Raw genomic sequence first — 22,808 nt, forward strand, 5'->3', positions numbered from 1 at the left:
TTAAGTTTATAAATTATTGTATTTGATGAGCAAAGGGACCCAATTTGTTATTAGGTAGGGATCCTAGAATGTGATCGCACCCTAACACCCATACCAAACACCTAATTAGCGCTTTTTGATAAAAAATTATTAAACAAAAATAAAGTGGGTAGTTGAAAAATATGTTTTTGGTATATAAAAAAAATACAAAAAAAATTTCATTCAATTTTTTTTTTAAATAATTTAAATATTTTTTAAAAAGTAATCGTTTCGCAAAGTTTTTACAAATGCTTTGTTTATATATCGGCTGCTAAGGCGTTTTTACCGAAAAAAACTATTGATTTGGTAGAAATTAAGTCAAATTATTAATCCTTAATGTTAAAATGTTAAATTAAAAATTTTTTTAATCTGTCGAAAAAAAAAAAAAATCAAATCTAATCTAACTTGTTTTTATTTTTAAAATTGATTTATATTTCTTGGGATACCACCTTAAAAAAATAAAGAAATAAGAAAATCTTTTAATTGCTTTATTGTTTCCATCATGTTGTTATCAGTTACACGTAACTGACTTCAGTAGCTGTGAACAGCTACTGAAAATCGGTCAAAACTCTTCAACTCAAAAACTCTTCAAATAAACCTTGGCAAAAAAAAATTGTAGAGGAAAACGGGGCAAAATGGGGCAAGATGGCTTTTCATATAACAACTGAGTAAAAAAATTTAAAAGTTAGTCGAAGTCATATTGTTTATATATATATATATATATATATTTGGCTTGTGTTTTAAAATGACAATTGGTTTTTTTTAATAGTTATTTTTTTTGTTAACGTGATTTTATACGCATAAGTTATACTTTTACACTTAAAAGGTATTAGAGTTAAAGTTATTGCAAATGGGTGGTGTTCTTCGAAGAACGCCACCCATTTCAATCAAATTACACTTGAAGCTTCAAGTGTAACTTTTTTTAAATAGGGATTTTTTTTGCTGTTCATGTTTATTTTTCAATAAGAGTAGTAGGTAGTTTTAAAATTTCATAAAGATGAAGACAGAAAGCCGTTTAAAAAAGTTAGAAAACCATGCAGCTTTTTGCGAATTAATTGTAAAATTAAAAAAAAAAAATTTTTTTTACAGATTAAAATATGGCTTCAAGGTTTTTTGAGTAAAAATACAAAAATCTTTTTATGAGATTAAAAGTTTTGTATAACTTTATTACTCATTTCCACTATTATAAATAATCGTTCATATATTTCTTCAAGTTTATATTTCTTATAAATAATTGCTAGATAATACGCAATTGTAAAATATTTTTGATCTCCAAAATAACAACGTATAAATACAAACAAAATAACAACGGTTTTACTGATAGCAACTTATCTTGTTAGATGTTTTCTATTAACATCAACAAGACAAGCATGAAAGATTTTTTCATATTCTTGATTTTGAATCTTTGTCAGTGAGAGTTAAAAATGTAGTGAATTGATTATGCCGCTTTTGCCAGATTAGACAAATACCTGAGGCCCCTGAAGATCAGGGGGCCCTCAAAATTAAATATTTCCAGTTTGAAAATATTAATTTTTAATTTGAATAATATTTTATTGCTGTTTATATGAATCGGGCTAGCCAGGCTGACTAAAAAAAAATGACATAAAAAAATTGGATTCCATTGAAGTTAGGCGAAATCTCAGTTATCCGTTACTTATGTAAACAAAATTAATTTTTATAGGTAAACATTAGTGTTGTTACAACTTTTAAACAATTTGACTGATACATTTTCTAAAGTTGACTAAAATCGATTAATAAATTTTTGGAATCGATTAAGTCGATTAAAAGTCGATTTAGTCGAAATATGAAATTAACTTATTTGTGTGAAATAAATTGCAATAAAAATGATAAAGTAACTTATATTTGCTTTCTATTTATTAACATTAAATCAAATAATTATCATATAAAATATTGGAGCAAACAAAATGAGAGCATGGCCAACGAGGCAATTTATTCACAACGAGACAACGAGACAATTTATTCACAACGAGACAACGAGGCAATTTATTCACAGACCCCAATGATTTAGGAACCGTCTTAAATAAATGCTAAAAATGCTCAAAATGTTTATACAATCATATTAAAAATGTCATTGTATAGAAGAAATTTATATTTTGGAGCTTGACGACTTGATTATGCCCAATGGTCCCGAGCCAGCTTGGAACGGCCATGTATGAAAGAATTTATGAAAACCACAAGCATAGCGTAAAAATAAAAATGAAACATAAAAAATTAACTAAATACATGACCGAAACTTTAATTAGTTATGAATATTGCCAACATGCTATGAATTTTATAAAACTTAAAGAGAGTACACAAAAAATAGTGTGCAATAATAAAAAACAAAAGTTAAAAATTGAAAAATTAAAATTGAAAAAAAAGATATAATGGTTTTAAGATTATTACTCGACGAAATCGATTTTTAGTCATTTAGTAGGAAATCCATAGTTGATTAAATCAACTGTTCGGTTTTTCAAAGTCGACTTTTGACTAGACAACTTTTAATCAATTTAGTCGAAGTCAATAACAACAATAGAAAATGTTAAACATGAACTTGTTTAAATGAGTCAACCCTGTTCCTTAGACAATTTTTGCTCCATCGCTCCTAAAGCAATTTTTATTATGAACTAATCAACAATGAAAATAAGTTTTATTATTACTCTATTTCGTTATTGTATTCAAACATAAGAGAAGTTGGTGAAGAAGTTGGTGGGAAGTTGGTGCACAGGGGATTGAATATCTTTATTTTTTGAATTGAGCAAAAGTTAAAATATGTATTTTAATTTTTTTCAAGGCGAAATGATTGAGATATATGTCCTTCATGATGAGAAATCACTGAAATCTAAATATTTATTATCTAACGGCTCACAGAAAGGTTTAAAGTGAGTTGTGTTACAAGATTCACTGTGCCCCAGTACTGAGGCACTGTGAATAAATAAACACAGCCGTGAATCAAGTATAGTGAATAGGGGCATAGCCAAGTAACTTTGAGACTGAAGAAATAAAGACGCTGTACACTATACTCTTGGCATACTTTTATTATTTACTTTTATTAAATAGATTAGTTTAAAATTAAAATAATTGACATTTTGAAAATTTGAGAATAAAAAAAAGAGAATTTTATTGATAACAAAAGTTATAAAAATATTAAAAAATTAAAAACTTATTCAAATATTATCATTTATAACTTGAAACTAATAAATTCATTTTCATGTAGTTTGTTTGTAAAAAATGCGTGAATTTAATCTCTAAGATCATTAATGGGCTATAGTGAATCGACCTATATACTGTACCCCGATTCACTGTGCCCTACCATAACAAATTAAGTTTAAGTCTAATTTCTTGGGCTGATAAAGGAAAAGCTAAACTACTAAAATGAAACATAAATATCAATAATCCGAATGAAAACCCTCAACTTTTAAAATTATTTCAGCCATGATTTCCATAACAAACATAAGGAAAGTAAGATAATTTACTTTAGTTATCGAAAAACAAAAATTACCTACCAAAAACCGGTGGTCCGGTAAATTATGTGGTAACAACTATGAATAAAGATTGCTGATATATGAGCACATAAAATGATTACATTAGCAAGATGAACAAAATTCTAATTTTTGATAAAATGCCTCTTATTCACTGTGCCCCTCGATCCACTGTACCCTAACATCCCTTACTTTAAAAATATTTTTCTACCAACTTTAATCTATTTATAACCTTAGTAACTTTATTATATACTTATAATCTTTATAACAAATAAAATAAATCATACAATAGGGTAACCTTGTGGTTCAAAAAATAGATTTAATAAACTTTTCGCAAAGCTTTCTGAGATCAAAATGCAGACAAACAATACAAAATGCAAAGAAAGTTAATACAAGTTTAACAACAACAACAACGAAAACCAATATATTTACCAGAAATATAAATGTTTCGCATAAGTATGTCATAAATTACAAAAAATGTATATGCACAGTCTACATTCTGGATGTACAAAACAAAACAAAAAAATAATATGCACACAGAAGGTTGCTTTTAGTCAACATTCATTTTTATATCATATCTAATATATCTTCTAAGGTGATAATTCTTTAATCACCAATAATACAATTGTTATTTCTATTTATCTTGATGTAAAAAGTAATATTATAACTTAGTTTTGAGGACATTTATTTAAAATATTATAAAAAGGAATTGTTTTAAATTTATTTTGAATATAATTCCAGTCCATTAATGCAGGGTATTTAAAGGAATGTAAACGGTAGGATTTTGTATTATATGTTTGCACACTCAGTGCACCTTTACAAGAATTTCTAGTAAGTTGACAGCTGATTGCACTGCGTAGAGTAAGCCATATATTATATATAGGAGGTTGCTTTTTGTTGTTGGCAGCTGCGAATAAATAAACAATTTTAAATTTTTTTTTTTAAACTCCTTTTAAAATTTGTAATGCGTTAAATGATGTGAATGTATGGGAATCTTTTGGTAGGTATTCAATAATCCTGACTGCTTTTTTCTGCATGATAAATAGGCGATTCACAATAATCATGTTTTGACTCCATGATAGAAGGCAATATATAAGGTGAGAATGAAATAAAGCATAATAAATAGATTTTAAAGTTTTTTGTTGAATGAAATGCCTTAACTTTGACAAAATTCAGAAGAAAATGTGTATAAAAGTGCAATAAAACAATGTTATTAGGGTTTATTCTCATCAGATTCTTGCTACCTTGAACATTTTCCAGTTGGTGTAATTTTAAAAAAATAGGAAGAACTTAAGATTCAATGACAAGCTCGGAAAAATGATAAAAGAAAAATAAAGCTTTCGAAAAAATATATTTATACAAAAAGTTTACATCTTGTAGATTATTTTATCAAAAAGAATGAAAATAATATTAACAGTTAAAATTAAAATAATATTAATAATATTAATGATTATACATATTGATGTAACCAATATGTATAATTATTATAAGAAAGAAATTTCTAAAGTCTAAAGCCATGATTTTATTGTTGCTTTTCTGTATTATTTAGTCCTTCATTTAGAACATGTAAAATATGATTATATTGCTTTAATGATTTTTAATTTTCTACTTTTATGACTTTCTTAGATCAGAAAATTATCAAATTTCATAATTCAGCTGAGGGTTTAAACAAAGTCTAAATAGTTACTTACTGCAAACTTTCACAATATTGTTGACATTCCAACATTGATGAATGATAACCCACTCACTGAGTTCTCCACTTTGTGTCTTTGTGGATTATCATTCACTACTGACCTTTCATGGAAATCATATATACAATCCATCGCAAAGTTAGCATCTACTAAGGTTGCTTCTCTTTATGATACTTGCCATTTTTCCTGATTCTTTTCTCCACGTCTACAAATCTCTTGTTCATCCCGGTATGTAATATTTTTACTGGTTTTTTAATGATGCTCTTTATGTTTTTGACAAGGACCAAAAGTGGATAGTAAATGTAGTTGGACCTGCTCTATCAGTAAAGCTTGAGCCACTGCCCGATTGTCTATCTATACCCTATCTTTTTACTGTAGTTTATTTTGTCACACATTAGTATTTTGAAGCTTCCTATCCTTCTTTGCTTACAAAAATTTTACTTATTTTAAATAAATTTACTTCAACAAGACTATAGAAAACAACTAATCAACTTAGAAAAAGCAGTTAACAGAAAGAGTTAAGAAGTTGTTGACAGCAGATTTAAAAAGCTGTCAGTTGTATTAGTTTGTAACAGTTGACAGCAGATTTAAAAAGCTCTCAGTTGTATTAGTTGGACAACATAAAGATAGAAGAGATTTCTAAAGTACCAATATTTTAGAGAAATAAATTAGAAAAGGTCAATTAGGGAAAAACTTTAGCTACGGAAGTAGGAGTGATTTGTTGTGTTTACCAATGATTTAATCTATTTCTTTGGGTTGACAAGAAGAGTGTGGCCATTTGATTCAAGAGATTGGAAAGTTATAAAATAATTGGAAATGTAATAAGATTAGGCCCATTTAAAAGAGGTGGAGTGTTAGACTTGTCTTTATGAATGGTATTATTAAAGGTTTTTCAAAGTTCTCTGACACCTGGCTTCTAAGATAAAATAAAAAATTAGTAATTTGAAAGTAATAGGTCTTAGAATCAGATAATACCTTTTTGCATAGATTCCTTGCAATAATGCAGAGAAGTTTGTCCTACAGACAATTTATATTGTGGAAAAGATGAACGAAATTGATTATAAATAAAAATAGCAGGTGTAAAAGAAAGAAAAAATCATGAGTTAATGACTTACAACTTCAATATTGACTTAAAACTTCCATACATGCATAAATTCCAAAAATTATTAAAAATGCATAATTTTTAGCAATGAGACAAAATCATCAGTCCAACTACCGTAACAAATAAAATCAAAAAAAGGTAATGACAAAATTCAGTCAGCGTTAAGGTTGAAGTATAAGGTAAACTTAATGTTGAAAATGTATAAGATAAAAGTTTTAGTTGAATCATGGCATAAATTATCTTTAGTTCCGTCAACTAAAACCGTTTGTCTTGTCATTTAGCAACGTCTCATTCGTTTGCTGTATCTGCACCTGCATGCTCTAAAAACTTTTATTATTCTAGTTTTTTGCTTCGCACTTCTACTCTTTGGGACTCTCTCCTATCTTCATGTTTTCCTGTCTCATACAACCTTCAGCTTTTGAATTCTTCTGTCAACCATTTCTTTGCTCTATAACTCTATTTTTTTTTTCTTGTAACTCCCAAAATATTAGCGGTTGCTTGCAGCCTTATTGGGAGTGAATCAGAATTTTAAAAAATAATGAACTATCTAAAAGAGAAAAAGAAGAAACTTAGCCCAATCTTTGTTTCATCTTGTTTTCTTTTAGCAATTTTTCACTTTCACATCACAGTAGGCTGTTTTTTTTAACAGTTGAAGTGTAAAATAAAATTTAGCGTTAAGAATTGGATGAAAGTTTGATAGAAACTTGAAATGAAAAAGTAGTTTCATTTAATGTATAGGTAATAAAACTTTAGTTAGTTCTTTACTTTTTATGACTAATTATGATAAAGAATGTTATATGACTAATTTTATGATGATTAAGAATCCTTTAAAAACATAATCCTGAAAATTACAAAATAGTAAAAAGTGCTGAAAAGTAAATCAGCAAAAAAGCATCTACAGCTGTATTATGTAGCTTATTGCAAGATATATTCTATAATTTAGTAATTGCATTATCATTTATTTTTTTTGGCTGATCCAATATTCTATAGATATTTTGTAGTACTTACATTTATTAAATGTTTACCTCCAGTAAAAAGTGTAATACTATTGTGAAATGATATTTTATAGAGGATGAAGAAGACTATTCTTTGGACGATGCAATTGAGCATATTGGATTTGGATTGTATCAAATTCGTCTCATTATTGTGATGGGATTATCATGGGTAATTTTCACATTTATTTGTTAATCTTTTTTCTTTTTGCATTATAAATTGCGATTTTTCAATGTCTATGACGACTATTTTAAATTACAATTAATAAAATTTAGTGAATTGTTAATAATATATTATTAACTAGTAAAGTTATTTAAAAAAGTTATTTATGAAAGATAAAGTCAAAGTAGTAAATCTAATTTAAAAAGAGTTGGTATTAAAGTTTATTTATTTCATAAATGTATTTTTATGTAAACAACATTGCTTATTTTCTTTTCTTAAAAGTTTGAATAAATAATATTAAGATAGCTGATGCAATAGAAATGACTGCTATCTCTATACTGGCTCCAATATTGTTGTGCGAGTGGAAACTGAAAGATTACGAGGAAGCTTTGGTATCTATTGTAAGAACTTTACCTATAAACTTGCTTTTTAATAATTGATTCTTAATTAGTTTTGGTAGATGTTTAAAGTATTATTGATCAATGTTTTTTTTTATCTTATGTTATCTTTCATTTTATAATGAGTGAGTATTTTAAGCAGTTTTAATAATAAATGGAACAAAATTCCAATATAACATAAACTAAATTACATGTAGTATATGAGATATACAGTAGCAGTACTGTACCCAGACATGCCATACTGTTTCATCAGTATGGGCACCAAATTAATGTGTAACTTAATTTGGATATTTTGTAAAACATCAACATTCCAACATTTTGAAATAAAGGAAAATAAATACTAAAAAAAGTTATCACTTATTTGTCGGATGTTTTTATGTATAACTTCTTGTAAGTAAGCAACTATAATTACTAAGAAGTCATCAGAGATACTCTTGATTCCTTAATACAAGGTAGGGTAGGAATAAAAGGAGAAGGACGGGGGTCAGAGTTTTAGTCCAGATCCAATAAACGAGAGGGTTTTACTAAATAAGTGTGGAGAGAGGGAAATTTTTTTTAAAAACTATATTTATTTCTCTCAGTTTGTGAAAACTTCTGATCAGACACCATGTTACAATATAAGTACTTTTTATAAATAACTTCAATTTATAAATCCAAACTAATACTATTTACAAAACACACTTGAAATTATTTAATTCTAGCATTGCTTGCGGTTGCAAGTGCGGTTGCAAATGCGGTTGCAAATACGCTTTTTTTAACAGCTGTTTCATCACAATTTCAATTAGGATTATATATATTCAATATATGCTAACATAAGCTTTATACTTTGGTAAAAAATAAACCAAAAGCTCATTTTTAAAAAATCGAGGTTTACTATTTTTAAAGCCTGAAAGATTTTGTTTTTATCAGTGACTGAAATAATTATTTTCTGTTAAAGTTGATATTTACTGAATTTTCTTTTTAGTTTAGAGTTATTATTTTTTGTCGATAAAAAGTAAAAATTAATAAAGGAGGTGGGGAGGGGAGTTAATAAGGTTAGAGCAAGTAGGAAAGTTTCCAAAAATTAATATCCCCCCCCCCCCCTTGTATTAAGGACCCTTGTAATAGAGTGAGAAAGAAGTTTCAAAAATTCTTTCATATCAATCAATTTTTAATGGCAAGACAAAATCAGCTATGATTTTACTTGAATTCAGCCAAAAAGTATTACTTCCCTTATAACATTATAAAGTTGCGTTATGTATTGTAACTTAAACGAGGTTTCTTGCGTTATGCGCAAAATGTCCCTTATTTTTACATAACTGAGGCGTAACATTTTATGTAATAACATATAACATTGTAAAGTAATGTTACGTGCAAAATGTCTCTTATTTTTATGTAACCGAGACGTAACATTACATAACGATATGTAACATTTTGATCTAATGAGACATAACATGTAATTAGTGAAGTTAAGTTGAACTAATTGAGGCCTTATAATTAAAAATACAATAAAAATGCAATTAAAAATTTAACAAATGTTTAAAAAAACAATAAAAAAACAGGAATGTTAAAAAAACTAGATATAAATTTTTAATATAAATTTTTTGGAGGCCGAAAACACGATTGAGAAACTATTAAAACAGCTTTCATTTAAATGAATATTAAAAATGTGAGCGTTTTTGTCCCTTTTTATAGTGCTCGATTATTCTTATTTTTAAATGGCGACTAGTTTTGCCAATATAACAATATTTACAGCCTGCACATTTAAATTTATAGACAATGAATGATTTAAAGTCTATAGGAAAGGGATTTTTTTTGAATTTTTTTTTGAAATTTTTGAAATTTTCAATAAAGTGAAAATCAGCCTTATAGTGACCGAATAACAATGTCATATGATGATTGAATTTATTTTTTGTTTGGTTAAATCAGATATTTTTCCAATATAAGGATGTTTAAAATATTGGCAATTTTGAAGGTTTTTCGAACACGATGAAATGTCGACATTTCATCGTGTTCGAAAAACTCGGTGTTGCTATTATAAGAGCTAGGGTAAAATGCCCAGTGTTCACCACTTTTTGGGCTTAGTCTGATATAAATGTTCATTTCTTGCTTGTATTTTCATAAATTATAGAGCTTTTAGTCTTAGCCTATAGATTAAGAGTTAGTCTTTACAATGCCCATAGAATAAATGACCTCTTTGGTGGTACCCATAAGCTTGTGCACAGAATAAGAATCACAACTATTTGATGCTTTTTATAAATGATACTTTAATATCTTTAATGTTTCTGCAAAGCTTTTTTGTTTAATAATAGCCTAGTGCTCTTCAATAACTCTTAATTCTAGACAGTTTAGAGGATTTTCTGTTTTAGGCACAAATTTCACATTATTTTTTTATACCATTTCATAGCTGTTAACAATAATGACTTGAAGATAAATCAGGCCAGAACACAGGTCTTTATCTAGTGATTTAATGAGAGGTGTTTTTGTAAACACTCTTTAATATATATTTGACCAGAAAGTGTAGACTGAGAAATATAAGGTGCTGATTTTTTGCCACAACTGCAAATAGCTTGCGAAATCAAGGCTTTTATAGTGAACTTAACTTGTTTGCGTATTTAAATTTCTTATCTACTTTTCCTCTATATTTGGCAATATAATAGGGAGCGCCAGGAATTTGCTGATGATTGTACTTGAAAGAAGTTTCATTGTCTTCAATAATACAGAAATAAAATTGTCATACAATTTTCTGCAGCAGATTCTTGCACTTTTTTGTTGAGTTTTAGATCGGTTGGGCATTTTTTGTGCTTTGAAAGGATGAAAACCATGTTTATTTTGAACTTTTACAACAAAACTATGAGAAAGTCCATAAATTTTTGCGCGTTCCCTTAGTTTTCTAACTAGTTCTATATCTTTAAAACCCTCTTTTCTTCCACCACCAGATTTCCATGGACAGATACCAAAAGTCATAACTTTCTTAAAGCGCGTTTATTGGTTGCTAAAGGTCATGTGTAAAAATAAACTTTTTTATATTGAGACTTTACTTAACTTTATTTAAAAACTTTCGGTACTCTTTCCACGGCCTTTATTATCGATTATGAAGGTTATACGGGTAACCTGAAGGTGACTTAAGACCTTATATCATATTCCATAATTTTTTTTTTTTGATTTTGAAAGTAGTCCATTTGTACATTCCAAAACTGTCAACATTTGAATCCTTTTATGGTAGCTTTTCAAGAAAACTTAGTTACAATGCTTGTTTAATTATTACCCCTTTACCTTGACTAAGACCCCTGAGAGTGGATCAAATGGCCATATATAATTTATTTGGTTATTTGCGCTATTGTATTGACACTTTGTGGATCAGATTTAAATAATTTCTGATAACAACTTGGGTTTTCTAGTTTGAATATAGACTAATTTATAATGTTTTAAAGGTTAGTTTTTTTATTGAGGAGGATAAGATAAATTTACAGGAATAGAGTGGCTTTATAGAATGATCTTCGAATTTGGGAAAAAAAATTCTAAGTAAAATAGTTTTTTTTCTAAATAAGAAATATTTACTAAAACATAAATACTACATTTAACTAAAGTTATAAAGTATATATATACGTACATATACGTTTTGTCTATATGTATTTCTTTAACTATAAATGTCTAGTGTTGTACACGCAGACAGCTCTTCGCAAGTCTTCATTGAAATTAGTGTTGTGTTGTCCTACCTTTCGTATTTCCAAAAATTGTTTGAAGTCTTGACGAACTGATTCCAATGATTGCTCAGTCCAATACCCTAAACCTTTGGAAATATTGAAGATTAATACTTTTATATGTAAAAATCTAAAATGTTTTTAAATATACACTTACCAAACTTTCCTCCTTTCATTATAATAAACTCTTCAACATGATGCTTCACTATATGAATTTTAAGAGTAATGTTTGTACCAAGATCTCTGAAACTTTGTGAAAATCTTTTAATATATTCAGAGTAGTTTGGATTTAATGTTTTCCCAAAATACCCATGAACATCATCGCTAAAGTCTCTCAAAGCTTTCATATACTTTCCTCTAACAATATTGTGCTCATTCAAATAGATTTGAAAACGATCAAGTTTTCCTAGAAACTTGTTGGATCCATTTCCTTCTAACATGTGTTTACCTTGATAAGGTACTCTGGCAAGATTAATTGTAGACAAATAACTATTTACAAAATGAAATCCTTGATTAGTGCTCTCAAACAAGTTTTTTTCAATTAGTTTGAGAAGTTTGTCTACTATGCCTAGCAAAATATGTAAGCCTAGTATATTGACAATTGATAAGTTCTTCAGTGTTACATTTCATTTCATTTTGTTACTAAAACATTTAGCTCTTATAAATACTTTAGTAACGTAGTTAAGTATAAATCGAGCAATCTCTAACATCTTATAGTCACTAGCAAATTGGATACAAATGTTAAAAACAATGAATGTTTTTTAAAGTAATGTATATTTTTTGAATTCTGTAGTAAACAATTTATACCTTGTATGAAGTTTGCTTTGTAGTTGTTTCAGCTTTGAGAGAGAAAAGTAAGGTGTTTTTGGTTCAACTACTCCAACAGAAACAACAAGTCTCTTAGGGCCAAAGGTGTTCAGTTTTATTTCTGTGTCATTGTTTGCTAAATTATTGATTGTGGTTGATAAAACTTTTGCCTTAGTTACAGGTGAGGTAGATAGTAAAATATGCGCCAAATTCTTTTGTTTAGCTAACTTTGTGCAAGGATATTTAATACCTTTTCCTATAAGTTGAAAACAACTTCTGCGAAGAACAAAGTTTTCATTGGTTGCAGAATAATTCACATTATTTTAACATAATTTGTTTATAAGCAAAATAATAATAATGAAAAAACTAACTAGTTTTTATTGGCTTATTTTTTATTAGAAAAAACATACCTTCGTACTTAGGTCAAGCAGTGAATAAAAAGCTTTTTGAATCTGCTTTTTCTAAACTCACTAGATTTTTTCTACAATTCGAACATAACATTTTAGGCAGATTAGGGTTTTCAACAGAGAAGTTTTCCCAATAAAATTTCTTGATAAGATTTTCATAACTTTTTCCTTGTTGTGGACATGAATTACTGCATTTGGTTTGAATGCATCTTAAATCATTGTCTTTTTTCAAATAGCATATACAAAAGCATTTTAAAACTCGTTATGATCTTTAGCAAAGTATGGTATTTCTTTTCTTTTCTTGAGAAATAATTTTTATATTTTCAAATGCCAACTACAAATGGCAACTACAAATATACTCGTAGTAAGTTTTAAAAATCCAGGGAACCTAATTTAAATGCGGATAAAGACAGAAATAGCTTAAAACAGATAAAAGTAAAATATTGGTATTGTTTTAACTTAATTTCGTAAAAATTTAAGTGTAAATCTATTCTTTTGAATGATACAGCCTGAAACATTCACCAATACATAACGGAGGTCTATTTTCACAAACAGCACATTCATATCTTGCTTCTTTACATTTTATTTTAGAGCAGACTCAACGGTTTTGTTGGGAATTTTTTCTTTTCATTCAGTGGTATTGCAGAGTAGTAGTGGAAGCTATTATTGGCGATTCGAGGCACAATTTCATTCAAATGTTCACCCAATAAATCCGTAACAAATAATTCTCTAAACTTAAGCAAGGAAATTGTTTTATCTACTCCATATTTGCTGTTTAGACAGTAAGCATTAAACAAAAAAGTATCAAAGAGATGAAGTGCTACTTTTTTACACCATCTATTTGTCTTTCTTAGGCAATCATAATATGATCCCATTTGATCCTCCCTATCTACTCCTGACATACATTGGTTGTAATCTTTAATAATGTTGGGTTTCATTTTCTTCTCTCCTCTCCTGCTTTGTTAATTCAAACAAATTGTAAAAGTTATCGTAAATTGTAATTGTTAAAAATCTTCTGCAGTGGCTGCTAGATGAACGTCTGTTAACTGATCGCCATCACTTTCTTCAGTGTTATTATCTTCAAAACCTGATTCTGATGCAGTCAAGCTCAAAGGCGTAGCAGTAAAAGTGAAAAATGAATCCGAATCTTCAATATCATCATCTTCACTATCCTCACAATCTTCCATAATCATATGTGCTGATTCAATTGTGGAATATCTGTGTTGAGCTAATATGAGATAGATAAATTTATAAATTATCTATTTATAAAAAAGAAACTACTTATCTATAAAACTCATTAATTTGTATACTGTATAAAAAATTCGAAGTGCACACTAAAATGTTTTTTAATATATTAAAAAAAATTTTATTGTGTACTTCAAATTTTTTTTACATTTTTAATAACATACAATATAATGTAGTTATCAAATATACTTTAGCTACTAGTCTAAAAAAACACAACAATTTAGAGTTGAGAAAACAAATATAAATTACCTTTTTTACTCGTGATAACTGTCAATGTGCATGTGCATGTTCAAAAAAATTGAAACAATATTTATAATAATAATGCATCAAATAAGCTACATTGTAGTCACCGCAATGAGTTATACTCATTGCGGATGCTTAATGCATCAAATAAGCTACATTACTAGTCAATGCAATGAGTTATACTAATTACGGTGTTACAAGTAAACTCGTACTTCGGCACTGGAGAAAAAAGTTTCTTTTTCATTGCCAAAGTACGAGTATACTCGTAGTGCTTATTTTTTGTCAGTTATATTCAGAATAAAAAATACTACAGAATTATTTTAGATTAAAAATATTTTATTTATTGAAATGTTGATATCTAGCATTAGCAATCAAAATGAAACCGCGCAAAATAGCTTCGGCGAAAATTAATCATTGCAGACATTATAGCTTAGAAAAGAAATAAAGCATAATAGAAATAAAGCATAAAGATAATAGATATAAAGCATAATAGAAATAAAGCATAAAGAAATAACCCATAGTTTAAAGTAGCTCAGCAGCGAATGTGTTAAATTAATTACTGTGTATTTTAAATTGAAATACACAGTAATTTTATTATTATACTTGCTGTTATTACTAAAGTCTTTTATTGACAACAAATATAAGCCAATTGGAATCTAATAAATATTATTATCACCAATCGCATGGTTGCAATCACAAAAAGTAAACAACTATAATGGCCGATGGAAAATATTATTTTAATATTAAAACATCGTTATTTATAAAACTTCTTACTAAGTTTTCTCAAAAAGCTACCATAAAAGGATTTAAATGTTGATAGTTTTGAAATTTACTAATGGACTATTTTCAAAATCAAAAAAAAAATTAATAAGATATGTTATAAGGTCTTAGGTCACCTTCAGGGTACCCGTGGTTAGCTGAAGGATTCTGATTCAGAATTCTGAAGGATTCAGAATTCTATTAGTAGAGATAGTAGTTCTCTAAAAAATTTAGCTAATTGATAACTATTGGCAGAGATACAGAGTCCCAAAAGGACTCCGGCTTTATATCTCTACTTTTTCCAAGTCTGTAGTGTCCAGAAGCTCTAAACATGATTGTTGACTTATGATCTGCTATAAGAAAAAAGCTCGTGATATTAAATGACTTGAAACTTATTGTTTTTAAGCCCAGAGTCCTGGAGTCCCGGAGTCCTTGCCGCCATTATACCTAAGGGCTCCGGGTTCAAAAAACGATTGTTCCTTTAACCTAAAAGTCTTAATTTTTTTCCTATTAGTAGTCCATAAACTTATTTATATTTTTAGAACTTCTTGATACCAAAAACTAAGATAAAGTAATCTTTTTGTGACTTTCAAATCCGGAGTCCTTTTTGGGACTCCGCATCCCTGATTATATGTACCAGTGAATGATACGATAGGTATGAAACTTATATTATTGCCAGAAAAAATCATCTTATGTAATTTTGGAAGACCATAGATGCGGGCTGGACAGGAGCCTGAAGGATATATTTCATTATAATTGGATTCATTAAAAAAACCTTTTTTCTTGAGTTTCTTTAAAAAGTTTTATAAGTTATGTTTCCCTGTTCAGTCTGCAATGGCCTTTCAAAGTTACATGAGATGATTAAAGTGACAAACCTATTGTATCATCAGTTTGGTCGATATCTAAATTCAGTTGATAGAGTTGGATTAAAATTTTATTTTAATAATACTTTTCAATAGATTTTCTTCTCATTTGTACTTATTAACTCTATTGAAGTTAAAGTTTGTTGGACATTCCTGTGCAACACTTTTATGATTAATACTCTAAGAGCATTACTCTTATGATATGGAATGATATCGTTGTTAATATACTGTCCAATATTTTTATCAAAAACTTTCTGCCTTTCTTCTTTCTAGTGTGGGTTTGTTGCGCCTAATTTTCTTCATACAAAGCAGAGGAATTCTGTATTTGTCCTGTCTTTAGATAAATTGATGCTTTTGATATTTTGGTGAAACTTTTGTACAGTTTCAAAATCAATCATCTATAAACTTTGAAACTGTACAGAAAGAAGATTTAAATTACCTTGATAGAACAATTAAATTACCTTTATGCACCACACAGTAAGAACTTGAAACTTTTAATAAATATTTTTCAAGTACCAAAAAACAGCCATTTTTCTGGTATGAAGTTTAAAATTTTTATTTACATAGCTTAATCCTGATGGGCTGTACTGAGTAAATGTGGCAGAGAAAGTTTGAGAGGGGAAAAACATTTTGCATAAATGGTATTGCTAAACTAACACTGGGTACCATACTGAGTATGTTCTACAATCTAAGTATTACTGTGTACTTTGACTCTTCAAGAGTGAAAACGCATGCCCCAATTAATACATGATACAGGACAATTAAATAATTGTTGTGTAATTAATTGCAATAGGAGTAAAAAAAGATTCTCAAAACAAGACATTATTTTAATATTATATGGCAAAATGTAACAGAAATATAAAAAATATAAAAGTCTTAAGGAAAACAATAATGATTAATACTATAATACTGTCAAGTGTTAAAAATTTTAGTTTTTTTGAAGGTCAAAAAAAGCAATTTTTACAAGCACAAAACAAAATGAAAAAAAAAGTTACTCTAGTTTTCTTACTCAATTACAAAAATAAGGTGAATATTGTTTTTTTCTAGATGTCTCTGAGGCAGTAAAGAATCAAACTCTATACAAAAACTTTTCAAAAATAGAGACATGAATCTTGAAAATGCGTTGTAATTGGTTGCAAAGTGGAAATATCAAAATAACAAGCAAAAGAAATGTCAAAAAAAAATCAATTTACAGAAGATGTTGACTTGGCCGACCATTTTTAAAAAATTACCCTTTACAAGAAGATAAAAACAAGCAACAGATTTCATAAAAATGAGCAACAGATTTCACAAAAACAAGCAACATTTCACAAAAACAAGCAACAGATGACTGAAGTCAGGAGCTAACCAAAATGAAGGTGACCCTGCTCCCCTGATATAGCCTTGTACCCATTTGGCATTTTCAAGTGACTGCCACATTTGGCCCTTCTATGACTACAGCCCTAGGCCTGAAAATGTCCTAATTTGGCCCAGTCAATAAATTTTCTCATTAGTACTCTTTAAACTAAAGTTATTTTATTAAGTTGATAATTATTCATTGACACTTTTTTTGTTATTTATTTGCTGAAGTTTATTGATTTTTTAATTATGTTTTGAAGTTTCTTTTTTATGATATGAAAAGTCTATCTTATTTCTTTAAAGCATTATAGTGTATTCATATTTAAAGGTGCAATTATCCTAATGTTATTTTATTTAGTTCTATTTTTTTACCTGATTTGGAACCTGTTTTTATTTCTTTATTTGACAACTTTAAAAATAAAATGAAAAAGATCATTAAAAATTTAAAAAGATTCATTAATTGCTTTTATAAATTGATATAAATCTTTATCATCCCTATTTTATTTTTTAATATTTTATAATAAGAGACATAAAATAAAGTATGGTATGTTTTAAAATGAATTATATTTTTATATTTATTTTCAAATATTAAGCCCAACATTTTAAAATATATTTCACATTACTTAAAGCTATGAAAAACTTCTTTGTGACAGCAGGCTATAAGATAGTCAATGTATGTACTGAAACCGTAGGCAGCAGACTATTTCAGAGTGATGTCACTGTGCTTATCTAAACACGCATTTAAGTTATATATATTGCCATACATAAATTATGTGGCAGTGGTGTATGAGCACTCTTTTTGTAAGCAAAAAGTTTTTAGTTCCAGCCCCACCACAACACTCGAACTACAAGGCTTAACCTGTTACTCCTCACAGTAGCTTAGTTTATGAAAGCTTTGACTTTTTGAGAGGTTGTAATAACAAAAAAAAAATGAATACAAATAACCTCCTTAACCTTAGTGGCTTTCTTGCCTTTTATTAGGTGAATGCAGTAAAAATAATATATATATATATATATATATATATATATATATATATATATAAATATATATATATATATATATATAATATATATATATATATGTATATATATAAATATATATATATATATATATATATATATATATATATATATATATATATTTATATATTGTCATCTGGCTACTTGGACCTGAATTTGAGACATGTTTGTGGTTCTCTCCCATATCTATGGCAATGTTAAAAAAACTTGTTGCTAATTCATAGGCTTAAGTATTAGTAATGATAATGTATACATATATATATATATATATATATATATATATATATATATATATATATATATATATATATATATATATATATATATATATATATATATGTATATATATATATATATATATATATATATATATGTATATATATATATATACATATATATATATATATACATATATATATATATATACATATATATATATATATATATATATATATATATATATATATATATATATATATATATATATATATATATATATATATATATATATATATATATATATATATATATATATAGATAGATAGATAGATAGATAGATAGATAGATAGATGTAGACTGCATAAAACATTTTAATTTTCTATGTAAATTACAAAGGTTGTATTTATTGGTGTTGGATTTGGAGCAATATTTTGGGGATTTATTGCAGACCGCTATGGAAGATTCAAGGTAATGATGAAATCATTATGAAATATAAAATATCATCATGAAATATAAAAAAAGTAAAGTATAAATATAAAAATTATTTTATTATTGATGTTTCGATGTTTTTTTTAACTTAAAAAAAAATAAAATTTTTAGAGTTTGTTTACCAGTTCTATTGTTGAATTAATATTTGGAGTGGCAACAGCGCTTTCTCCTAATTTTGCAAGTATTTTGGTTTTGAGATTTTTTGTTGGTTTTAGTGTTGGTGGAGTTTCTCAAGCGTAAGAAAATTTTGATAATGATTTTTTTTAAATACAATTTTTCTATTATTTAATTCTGTTTCTATAATTTTAGAGTAACAATTACAACAGAAGTACTACCCAAAAGTAGCAGAGCAAAGTCGACTGTATTTTTAATGGTTGGTCTGTTATTTTTTTAAAGATAGTTTCATTGTTGACAAGTTATTTTTATGTAAAAAATGTAACTTTTAATTTTTTTTTTCAGTTTTTTTGGGCTACAGGTACTACTCTAACAGCTGCATTAGCTATTTTTACAGTTTCTTCTATCGGCTGGCGATGGTATTTAGCTCTACTTAATGTTCCAGTTTTGCTGTTTTTAGTGGCTGCTTTTTTTGTAAGCATTTTTTTTTCTTTAAAAAAATGTGTCAATAACATGTTCACATTCACAATTGAAATGATGTTTAAAATACTCTTTAGGAGAAAATATTTTTACAAACATTTTCAATATTTTTTGAAAAATACTGTTACATACAAGTGCACACCTGAATCTCTAAATCTGTTGAAACTTTTTTTTTAATTCCTCTCCCAAAGGTTTCAGAGAGTTTTTTAATTCATTGTGAGCTAAGTGTTTTACCACTATTCTTCTAACCCATTATGCTGTCCTAAAATATCTAAAATTGTTGGCTTGATGAAACATTTATATGGTGTCCTAAAGTTTCAATGGTCTCAAATAATGTGTAACAAATACTATTAAATATATATTATATTTTACATTATTACTTAGTTATTTTATAACATTAATACTTGGTTATGTATATTATACATATTTAAATAAATTATTTTTTATTTTTATTAAATTATTAAAAATATTCTTTTATATCCCTTACAAAAAACCACACAAAAAATAATAATGCAAGAACATATAAAATTTATTAAAAGGTAACATTTAAGTAAAGAAATAAATAGAAACAAAATCTTGAGGATTTTGTAATCTAGATAATTGAAAATCTTGTGGATTTGTAATGGGAAATTATGTGAAGTTTAAAATGTTGTAGAATTTGCAAATATTGCAAAGTTTAAAAATACCATGAAGCTGAAAAAATATTTTGGAGCTAAATTAAAATAGTTTTGAAACTAGCTTTAAAAACATCGTGGAATTTGTAATAAAGTTTTTCAAAATCAAATGATTGCTTTTTTCAACCATTTTTTTTAGTTAGATCTATAGTGTGACATAATAAAATCTTTTGTGGGTTTTTATAAATACTCGTAAATATATAGGTGTTGTATTTATTAAGAAAAGGATAATATTATTGTAGATAATACATGCAGTACTAAATACTGGTATTACCAGTATTACTAGTATTTTGGTAAACAGTGATCCAGAAGTTTTTTGGGTACACCATTAAAATTATACTGGTACCATTATATGAATTTTGAGGACTTTTTTTTTTTTTAATGCTGGTGCTGCATTTAATCACAATTTATGCTAGATTATTGACAAGGGAGTATGTTGTATATACTTTTATCTTATATTTTATATACTTGGTATACCTTTGTCAAAAGCAGCCTGAATGCATCAAGGGTATAATGGCTTTTGGTATTACTTCTGTATTATTTTTGTATTTATTTTCTGAATACCAATATTAATACTGGAATTTTTAATTTAAATCTTTTGATATTTGCCTTATATTTTTCACTATTTGTTATTTCTTTATAGGCTAACTTTTATTTTAAATAAACTAAATATACTTTCCAGAATGCAAAAAATTTATGCAAAAATTATATCTGTTATTAAGTTAAAACCGGTCTGGATACGTCAATGGTATAATGACTTTTGGTATTACTGATATTTATTTTCTGAATACTGGTATTAATACCAGAATTTTTAATTTACATCTTTTGATATGTCTCATGCTTTTCGTTATTTGTTATATCTTTGTAGACTAATTTAAAAAAAAAAAAATTAAGAATTTTTAAAAATTTATTGAATTATTTAATTTTATAAATCAATTTATTCCTCGAACCCTAAAATCATCTTTCAATATTTTGAGGGATTCACTTTATTGTAATGTACTGATGTACTGTTTTGTTAATTCGCTTGTTGGGTATTGGGTTAATTTGCTTGTTGGATATTCTATTGGTAAGTGTTTTTTTATCAGATTCTTTTAATGTAAATTTTTTAAGGGTATATAATGTCAAAAGTATTTAACAGATGTAAATTTAATTATAAAAATTAGAAAAAATCCATAATGTCTTGCATAACTCATTTGTACTTGGCTTAATTAGTTACGATCTGTAAGTAATTTAAAATGTTGCAATTATAGAATGTTATGATAATTGTAATACAGTGATGCATTTATGGGAAACCCATTACAAAACCATAGTAAGTTGTTTTATACACAATCTAAGCTAAATCTTTTCGGAAAACATAACAACTGGTACCATTTAACCTTGATTTATAGGACTGTGTTGCCAGTGCACTGTTGGAGCTGCTGTAATAAAACAATTTTAGCAATTTTCAAGGATTCAACATCAATTATTAATAGCACTTGAGATACTGTACTTATAGTTTTGTTCCAAAAAAATGGTTCCACTAGGGAGTAAGAAAATGAAAATAACCAAATAGCAAACATATATAAAACTTTTTCTGGTTCTAATGGCAAAACTGAATTTGATTTAGGAATGACTGGTCAGCTCATATAATGTCTGAGATTCATATTAAAAACATTGACATTTATTCTTTGATAGCAAAAATTAGAGAGTTCTAAACTTTCAAAAAATTTACCACTATGAATTTACTACAAATGATTTGATCTTACAAAAACATGCAAAGGCCTTTGCATGACCTTAAGGGGCACCCTTATGGGTATGCTTGGAAAAAAAAAAGTTCTCAATTTTAGATTCTAAAACCAGGTGGAATAATCTCCCAGGTGGTTTAGTGATTTTAAGGTCTAGTGATTTTAAGAATTGTATGATTGTGTCCAAAAAAAACTTAATCAATTCGGAAGTAGACTTTAGCTTTTGTTTAACAAAAATTTCTAATTTGGTGTTATTAGTATTGGTACATTTCAAACAATCAAAACAGCAGTTTACAACATAGAATGAAAAGAGAAAAAGTAAAAAGTAATAATCCTTTTTGATAAAAACTGATAATTTTGAAAAATTTAGGTTTAAAAAAAAATTAAAAAAAAGAAAACAAAAATAATAAGAAATAAAAAGAAAAAAAAAGTAATTGATGATAAAAGACTTTATTCAAATTGAAAGTTTAGAATTATATATATATATATATATATATATATCGTCTCTTAGCTTACAACACCGCTCAAGTCAAAAATCTAAATAATATTTTTTGTTAATGAAGAATATTTTTTTTCAAAAAAAATATTTTCATGAACCAAAAATATTGTTTCATGAACAAAAAATATTTAAATTTTTGACTTGAGCAGTGTTGTAAGCTAAGGGGCGGTGTATATATATATATATATGTATATATATATATATATATATATATATATATATATATATATATATATATATATATATATATATATATATATATATATATATATATATATATATATATATGTATATATATTTATATACATATATATATATAGTTCTACTTTTTTTTAATTGTAAAGTTTTTTTTTTTTTTTTTATTTTTTCTTTTTTTTATTTAATCACATTTATTATAT

The 22,808-nt window shown here is 26.9% G+C and overlaps 1 protein-coding gene across 1 annotated transcript in view; it reads left to right on the forward strand.

Moving 5' to 3' along the window:
* The window catches only part of LOC100200067 (synaptic vesicle 2-related protein), a 126,453-nt gene that overhangs the window by 95,184 nt on the left and 8,461 nt on the right, over positions 1 to 22,808 (forward strand). Inside the window, exons 21-26 of the mRNA XM_065808552.1 lie at positions 7,363 to 7,457; positions 7,751 to 7,849; positions 18,827 to 18,898; positions 19,031 to 19,155; positions 19,229 to 19,292; positions 19,379 to 19,507. Of these exons, the coding sequence (XP_065664624.1) occupies positions 7,363 to 7,457; positions 7,751 to 7,849; positions 18,827 to 18,898; positions 19,031 to 19,155; positions 19,229 to 19,292; positions 19,379 to 19,507 (584 nt within the window). The remainder of the gene's footprint in view (positions 1 to 7,362; positions 7,458 to 7,750; positions 7,850 to 18,826; positions 18,899 to 19,030; positions 19,156 to 19,228; positions 19,293 to 19,378; positions 19,508 to 22,808) is intronic.

The sequence above is a fragment of the Hydra vulgaris genome, chromosome 10 (genome assembly GCF_038396675.1).
Source record: "Hydra vulgaris chromosome 10, alternate assembly HydraT2T_AEP".
NCBI lineage: Eukaryota > Metazoa > Cnidaria > Hydrozoa > Anthoathecata > Hydridae > Hydra > Hydra vulgaris.